Source organism: Lolium rigidum, chromosome 4 (genome assembly GCF_022539505.1).
Source record: "Lolium rigidum isolate FL_2022 chromosome 4, APGP_CSIRO_Lrig_0.1, whole genome shotgun sequence".
NCBI lineage: Eukaryota > Viridiplantae > Streptophyta > Magnoliopsida > Poales > Poaceae > Lolium > Lolium rigidum.
This window is the reverse complement of record NC_061511.1, coordinates 206,680,704-206,689,262: the sequence shown is the minus strand read 5'-3', so window position 1 is coordinate 206,689,262 and position 8,559 is coordinate 206,680,704. Positions and strand designations below refer to the sequence as shown.

The 8,559-nt window shown below is 47.1% G+C and overlaps 1 protein-coding gene and 1 non-coding gene across 2 annotated transcripts; both read right to left on the bottom strand.

Annotated features, from left to right (window-relative positions):
* Positions 1–2,203: 2,203 nt before the first annotated feature.
* Positions 2,204–2,276, bottom strand: TRNAV-UAC. Its single transcript has one exon. It is a non-coding gene; the product is annotated as a tRNA-Val (tRNA).
* Positions 2,277–5,743: 3,467 nt separating this feature from the next.
* LOC124649227 (AAA-ATPase At3g50940-like) lies at positions 5,744–7,672 on the bottom strand. The gene is made up of 2 exons (XM_047188881.1): positions 6,689–7,672; positions 5,744–6,575 (listed from the first exon to the last, which is right to left on the bottom strand). Exons 1-2 carry the CDS (start codon positions 7,670–7,672, stop codon positions 5,985–5,987), a joined length of 1,575 nt encoding a protein of 524 aa, XP_047044837.1. The 3' UTR covers positions 5,744–5,984.
* Between the last annotated feature and the right edge of the window lie 887 nt (positions 7,673–8,559).

Sequence of the window (8,559 nt, the reverse complement as noted above, 5' to 3'; positions counted from 1 at the left end):
ACCAACAATGTATGAGGCATATGCTCTTTCTTCGATTTTAGTGCCGATGATTAGAATGTTCGGTCAAGCTGTACACTCCGGGGTGTCGCTAGTGAGCCTGGTGTGATGGCACAAATATCAATCTCTTGTGCATCCTACCTGGCCTCACTAACGCCATCCCGGGATGTTCATATTTGTTTCGACCAACAATGTATGAGGCCCTTGTCATTCCATTTGCTTTGGTATCTCAAAATGCCGATGATTAGAATGTTTGGTCACCTATACACTTGGGGGAGGGGTCAGTGAACCTGGTGCGATGACACAAGTATCAATCTCTTGTGCATCCTTCTTGGTTTCGCTGACCCCTTCCCTAAATGTTAATATTTGTTCCGACCAACAATGTATGAGGCATTCCATTTAATTCATACTAGCGACTTATCTCTTATTTGAGTTGGCACTTCTTAATTGCATTGGCCGATGATTAGAATGTTTGGTCACTTGTACACTCGGGGGAGGGGCTAGTGAACCTGGTGCGATGACACAAGTATCAATCTCTTGTGCATCCTACTTGGTTTCACTAACCCCTTCCACTGAATGTTGATATTTGTTCCGACCAACAATGTATGAGGCATGCCTTTTAGTTCATACTACTTGGATCGTTTTTGAGTTTGCTCTTATTCGTTGCAAACATCTATGAGCGTGCACTAATGTTTCTTTGGCTTGTGCATATGTACGCGAGATATGACGTGGTATGTCGTGTACAAGGGCAAGGTTCCCGGAATCTACAACGGCTGGGAGGAGTGTCGGAGACGGGTTCACCGTTTTAGCGGTAACGGCTACAAAGGGTACACCACTAGAGCGGAGGCCGAAGATAGATACGCACGCTATTTGGCGGGAGAGAGGAGGGAGCGGAGGAGGAACCGGATGAAGACCACTATCATCGGGATGGTGCTAGTACTGACTCTAGCTCTCTTCTATGTGATTGTACTTTAGATGATCGATCTTGTGTAATCATTTGCGACTTTGTAACCCCGTAACTTGCATTGTAACCTCGTAACTTCTCTAATGTGAAATCTTGTGAATCATGTGGGGCTAATGTGAAGAACTATGTATGGATGAGCTGTGCTTGTTGTGTATATGTGTTATATATCTGTATTGTGCTATTGTACCATATACAACTTTGTATAAATACCTGCCAAGATACAAAAAAATCAAAATTGTAGCGGTGGCGCCACTGGTCTCCCATCGGTGGCGCACTTGCCACTAAGTAGCGGTGGCGCACGCCACGGCTCCGGTGGCGCACTGCCTGTGATCCCCTACGATTCTAGCGGTGGCGCACCGAGGCACTTCAGCGGTGGCGCACGTCCACACGCAGCGGTGGCGCACGTCCACACGCGGCGGTGGCGCGGCACCTCGGCTGAAGCGGTGGCGCACCCCAAAGTCTAGCGGTGGCGCACCTTGACTAGACGGTAGTGGCGTCTTGCGGTCGACCAACGGTGGCGCACCAATTTGGAGTAATAGTGGCGCAGCTGCTTGGACATGTCAATGGCGCACCACGCGGTGCGCCTGTGTTATCAAGGCTAGTAGTGGCGCACCACTAGTGCGCCACTACTAGGAGTTAGCAGTGGCGTGATAACAGTGGCGCACCACTAGTGCGCCACTGATGGCTATATGTGGTGCGCCACTGAATGCCTTTTTCCTAGTAGTGGTAGCCAGTATTGTATTCCACAAACGTGTAAATTTTCAGCTGGAAATAATTTGTATTTTAGGCTACACAAAAATAAGAAATTTGTACATCTGAGTATAGTGATTCATATCTTCAAAAAAAAAATCAGATTTTATCATTTTTGTGTAGCTCGGAAAACAAAATATTTGTATTTGAGATTTTGTATGTTAGTATGATACATCATCAGCTCCTTTTAGAATTTTGCTACAGATTTTTTTAAAACACATAAATCTAATTTTCGAATTTTTTAATACGGCGAGAGCACTGGTGCTCAAGATCCAAAATGACTTTTCGCAGTTTTTTCTTCTCCACTATCTGTAAAGTTTTTAATACGGCGAGAGCACTGGTGCCCAAGATCCAAAATGACTTTTCGCAGTTTTTTCTTCTCCACTATCTGTGTAGCATGGATTTACTGTAAAGTTAGTTAGCTGATAAAGAGAGAAAAAAACCATGCAGAATAATTGCCAGCAGACGGTAGGACAAATAGAAAAAAAAATGTGCTGCTGCCCAGGATCGAACTGGAGACCTTCAGTGTGTAAGACTGACGTGATAACCACTACACCACAGCAGCTTGTTGATTAATTAGTAAACTTGTTAAAATTTATCCCCATACAAGTCGCCATGTTTTAGTCTACGCGGTGTCTCTCCGGTTTGCCGCGCTCCAGACGACTGGAAGCCAATGGCCGCTGCCGACGTCTCCGACGAGGCCATGATCCCCGCGGAGGAAGACGAGGATGAGTACGGCCTCCTCGCCGAGCCGGCCCGGCCGCTGCGCCTGCCGCGGCAGCACCAGGTTCGCCCACGACGACTGCCGGCTCCAGTGGATCGCCACCGGCCACCAGCAACGATGCGAGGTATCCCAGGTCGTCTCCCTCCTTGTCCACCGCCTAGGGTTACTCGTATCCGCTGTGGATCCCGTTCATTCTGGTTCACTAAATAAGTACCAATTTCAGTCACATTTACCCCTCGGTCATAGCGTGCTTCACGTGTTTGCATTAATTCCTCACTGAAGAAATCTCCCCTCATGCAATGTATTTAATAAGTTCATGTCATATTGTTGCAATGTAACAAGTTCCTAGCATTGTATCCGCCATGAATAGTCTCCCGCCTCGACTCTGTTCATTTGCTGTGTTTCAATTTTCAAAGCGTGTTTAATTCCTTTTTGCCAGTGTCGTTTCGTTTAGAACACCTCTTGTTCACAGCTAACCCCAATCCCAATTGCAATTGCTACGACATGTCATCATATGCTCGCGGTTTGTGTTCAGTTTTGATCTGACGCTGATGCACACAGTCATTTCAGGTGTGCGACCGCGATATTTATGTAAGACTTCTCTACGATGCAGACGCCCCTTTGAGGGCTGCCTGTTTATGAGTTCATCATGAGCTTTCCTGTCAAGCTCGTGGGTATGCTGCCCCCTCTCGGCTTCATCGTCTTTGTCGTCTGCCTCGTGCCAGAATTTGTCATTCACCTCACTAATCTCTGGGCATGGCGCCTCGCGCTTGCCAGGTCTTTTGGTCAAGTGCACTATTTTGCTTTCCCTCCGCATCTCTGCTGCATCCGTCCTCGCTTTATTTGCGCCCTCGGTTGCATTGGAACACTGGACTGGGCTATTTGATGTAGCTCCATTTGCACGCTGGGTTGATCGCCTCGAAACTCAGCTTCTTGAATTTGGAGGATTTCATGGCCTGCAAGTCCCTGCACTATATGCAGTTGAACCCTTCTTGGTGGTATGGCCGGTGGTTTTGAGCCAATTTCCTCTGTCTAGTACTTTTTGTATGCTAGGTTGAATGATAAGATCATTATAGTTTCTTATACAGTAGTAAACACAAATTATCGGTTCTGGGATTGGAGCAACATTCAGCACATCATGTCATCCTTGATTTGTCCACGTAATCACCAGAAATAGCGGCAAAACTAAATTTATCCATTCTATTGTTTTAAAAATAAGAACGAGCACCTCGCTTTTCTTTGATTGTTAAGGGTTTAGGAAAAAATTATAACAATATGCTTGTCTAATCAGGTGGCAATATGCAGTACTGGTAATATGTGACCTGGGCCTTGCTTGTGTTTTGGGTTTTCTCCCGTTCTCACTGGGAAGGATAATCCTATGGTACATATCATGTTCCGATTTTTGCAATGGAGGTGAAGTCAACTCCTACACTTCAAGATTTCTCTCCTTCTAACTGGATATGGATTTTTTTATTTCTGCGGGCGTAATTTCTGTTGTGTTGATCACCTTTTGCCAATACATGAGAGGGAAGCACCTTATGATTGCAGTTTTCATAAGAAGGTTGCCTGGTATATTACTCACAGGGATGGTAGCTTTTATCAGTTTTGCCAACTTTTGTATTAGTTTGCTGAACGCGACTATGTACCCATTGTTATTTGGCTGGTGGCCTGATATATGGGCTTCAAAAATTGTTGGTGCATCAATGTCTCAAAGGTTTAATCTTCTGTTTGCTTCGCCTTTTGCTTCAACCGCTCTTCATTGGTTTGTGGGACACACGTTTTTGTATCTACACGCCAGTTTGTTCATACTTCATCACAAGGTATTTATCATATTATATACCTCAGCATGTCAATAGTATATGTAGTTTACAGTTCAGGGGTATAATAGATATTGTATTTTGTTGTGAGTAGATATTGAGGCCAGTAGTTACCTTCCCCTCTGACTAGAACATTGACGAACCAGTCCACAAACTTTATTTGAAGAAGCGTATTCTGGTTTGCATACCATTGTGCCTGTGCCCTGTGGTCATTTTTTCTCCGATTCATATTGCTGGCCTGTTGGCACCAGGGTTATCCCCACTAGATATCACGTAAGTATTCAGTTATATTTCATCTGTTGATGTGTTGTGCAGATTTTCACGGCTCCACACTTTATTTGAATGTCTGTGATTCCTTGGCACTCAAACTGTACCGATTGTGAAAATCACACTGCTAAAGTGGATACCAGCAAGAGCACTTCCATATTTTTATGTTTGTCAGATCTCATTCCAAATTTCAGTTAGTCTCTGTTATGTCCAACTAAAGTAAAGTCTCCCCCCCCCCCCTTCCTCTTTCTTAATTCTCTTTACTGACATTCAAGTTTTATCCGGAGTCGTACCACTTTTTTTTCCCAGGGATGGGAAGAGTTGTGCGCTGCAAGTTTCCTGGAAGCTAATTAGTTTTCTCTAAAAGTGGAGAAGGTTTCCTTCCTGGTGGCCTACTGATTCTTCTGCTTCCACTTGTGCTCAGGTCTGTGTGTTCTGTTCCGCATTGTCTGACGCTGAAATTCCATGCTTACGTATGTGGACGAAATGAGGAAGACCGGTCGACGTCGTAAGGTGAAGTATGTCACAACTATTATTTGTTGGGTGTAGCTGAAAAAATATACTCCCTCCGTCGGAATTAACTGACTCACATTTGTGTACATTCACATGAATCTAGACATGTTTTAGTTTGTACTAGACATGTTTTAGTTAGTTAATTCTGGACGGAGGGAATATATAAAGTTGCCATATATACACGTGATTTACTCCAGTGGCTGGTATCTGGTTGGGGAAAGTGATCAGCTTACTTTATCTGGTCTGGGTCACCTTTTTTTTAGGGGTGAGGATGTACCCTTTTGTTAAATAAAACAGGGGATTAGTTCCTCTAATCACAGCCATTAGTATGCTTTGATTTTCGTGCAAAGTAAGCTGGAAAGGATGCAAGCACTCCTCAGTTAGATTTCAGCTTATTTTTGTTTCAAATCCAGTCATCCGATGCTCATGGGCGGACTCATGTACAGCTGAGTGGGGGCATAAGCCCCCACTCAAAACATTGAATTCCCTTAGTATCTGTACATATTTTGAAATAAATTTACTAAAATTTGCAAATTTAGAGAAGAAGTGCCCCCACTCAAAGGACATGCCCCCAGTCAACATCTTTTCTGGGTCCGCCACTGCCGATGCTGCTGAGCTGGGCGAGGATTTGGAAATGATATTTTTTTCTGTGGACTTCAATTCCAAATGTAGATAATTTGAGATCACATAATGTAAAAACTACACAAAAAGTTGCTGAAGTTGGTTCTTTTGTAGTTGGCTCTACTGCCAATGTCTTATACAGGATATTCACATATATAACTTCTTGTTGCAACAGTACTTACAGAATTATTTAGAAGCACACTCCGGTTAGTAATGGTGCGCCTGATTGCTCGAAAAAACCTAATGTTATAGTAGTCAAAATGATCACAATTTTGCAATGGATCTCCCAAAATGATCACATATTTTGCAATGGATCCCCTGTAGGACCTATCTATATAGTACACACACTCTGGTCACTGTTAGCTTCCGCACTCCTAAGTGCTTCCATCTTTGTGAAGGAATCATTCTCCAACACAACCTCTTTGTCATCTTTTTTCTCCTCTACCTGCACACTTTCAGTCTTGATCTCATTGCCATCTTTCTTTTCGTCCACGAGCATACTTTCAGTCTTGATCACATCGGCATCTTTCTTCTCATTAGCCGGTTTGTTTTCAGTCTTGATCTCTGTAACATCTTTCTTTTTAGAGTTTAGGAGCTCAACTAGATCATGGAGAGCAACATCAGTGTCGTCATTCCTCATTAGAACCTCCGCAACCTCTGCAGGCGTCACATTCACCTCCTTGATCAGCTCCTCGATCTCTGGATATGTGGCATGGGAGTCGATGGCATGGTAGTTGTTGACAAGGATCCGGAAAGCCTCCAGGGTGCAGTACCCCATGTGGATGTGCATGTCCATCCTGCCGGGCCGCAAGAGTGCTGGGTCAAGACGCTCCTTGTAATTGGTCGTGAAGATGATGATTTTTTCCTCCCCACTTGTTGACCACAAGCCATCAACAAAATTTAGCAGCCCGGATAACGTCACCTGTGCAGACAGCAAACAAATTGTCATCAATAATTCAATATAGATAAGGATATCTGAGAAATTGAGTAGAGAGGTTTTTATATGTGTGGAAGGGATTCTGACTTCAAAGGTACCTTTTCTTCTGACTTCTTTCCTGTCGAATTGGACTTGGCATGTTCCTCTTCTTCATCATGTTCCTCCCGCTGCTTCAGCTCGATGGTACAGTCGACATCTTCGACTACGAGAATGGATCTGTTGTTCATGGCGATAAGAAGCTTCTTGAGGTCCGAGTTGGATTCGACTCCAGTCAACTCAAGGTCGTATATGTCGAACCTGAGGTGGTTGGCTATGGCGGCGATGAGGCTGGACTTGCCGGTACCAGGCGGACCGTACAACAGGTACCCTCGCTTCCACGCCTTACCGATCCTCCTGTAGTAGTCTTTCCTCTTTATGAACCTGTCAAGGTCATCGATGATGGACTGCTTCTGCTTCTGGTCCATGGCAAGCGTCTCGAATGTGGACGGGTGCTGGAGCTCCATGGGGTTCCACTCATCCGAGTACTGGTTCATGTAAATACTCAAGCTCCTCTCCCCGTCCCATATGGCCTTGGCCGTGGCGACGATGAACGGGAGATACTCCTTGAGCGCCTTTTCCTTGTGCCTCTTGTGGAAACTCACCTCGTATGACCTGACCTCACGCGCTCCGGTGCCACTGTCCGGGTCTCCCTTCACCTCGCGAGTCACGAGATACCACCTAAACTCTGCCCCTTCGTACACGTCGGGCATCTCCTCTCCTGCCTCCATGCTGACGACCATCTTCTCGGCCTCGCTCTCGGTGCTGCTGACCCGCAGGCGCTGCATGCCGATGTTGGCGCCGGCTCCGACGCGCGTTGCGAGGTAGGCCTTGACAGCGCTGTAGACGTTGTTGTAGGACCACCCCTCTTTCTCCTCGATCACGATGGTGTGCTGCCACGTCAGGCGCGACCGCAGGCTGTTGAGGGCCGCGGAGAGCGCCTCCCGCACCTCGGACGGCAGCAGCTCGTTCGCGAGGCCCCGCACCAGCATCAGGGATGCGGCGAGGGAGGCCGCTGTCGCCATGGTCTTGTCGTAGGACGCCATGGCTCTTGTGAATTTCCTTTTGTGTGTATATGTGTGAGGGAGGGTGGGTACTGGGTTGGGGCCTCTGTTCTGTTGCTCTGTATTCGTGATACGGAGCAGTGGCCTGAGGGAATGAGGGCGTGTGTGGTGGGATTTTATAGGCGCTGGAGTGTGGGGTGGGTGGTTGACTGAGTTGTATCTTCCTCTGAAAGGAACGGGTCCGAATATGGTCTTGCAAACCCCACTCATACAGATGCAGCCAGCAAGGCCTTAGAGCATCTCCATCCGCGTCCCCCAAAGCGCGCCGGATCGAGCGTTTGGGGGATGTGTTTTGTTCGTGCCGCCTTTGGGGGACCTCGCTCCCCAGCCGCGTCCCCTAAACGCCGCCCCCAAACATTAAAAGTACTTTTTTTGGTTAGAAAAAAACTATTTACTAATATTCAAATCGGTTGAACATAAACAAATTATATATAAAACTTCGGAAAAATATAATAAAATACATATAAACTATCTACTTCTTCTTCTTCGCTGATGGCCCCGCCTCGTCGTCGTCATCGCGGTGGCGCTTCCTGCTCGTCACCTCTTCCGAAGAGGCGGTGTCGGCGCCCGACGCGTCGGAGTCCTCCTCGTCGTCGGCGGTGCTCGTCGGCTGCGCCTTTGCCTTGGCCTTGGCCGCCTTCGCCTTCGCACGGGCCACCGCCGCCGCCGCGTCCTCGCTCTCTTCTTCCTCCGCGTCCTCCTCCCAGCCCAGCCATTCCTCCTCGCTGTCAACTGGCGGCGGGGAATCGTCGCCGCCGCTCGGCGTCCCGGCTCTCTCCCACCAATGGCGCCGGCCGGCGGGCTTTCCCTCGCTAGAGGTGTCGGACGGAGGCCGGGAGATGTAGCTCATCGTCGGCTGGAGGTGTCGG

Excerpts from the sequence above, each read along its gene's own strand:
- LOC124649227 (XM_047188881.1), bottom strand. The coding sequence starts at position 7,672 with ATGGCGTCCTACGACAAGACCATGGCGACAGCGGCCTCCCTCGCCGCA. Across the intron at positions 6,576-6,688 it reads GAAAGAAGTCAGAAGAAAAG|GTGACGTTATCCGGGCTGCT; the intron begins GTACCTTTGAAG and ends CTGTCTGCACAG.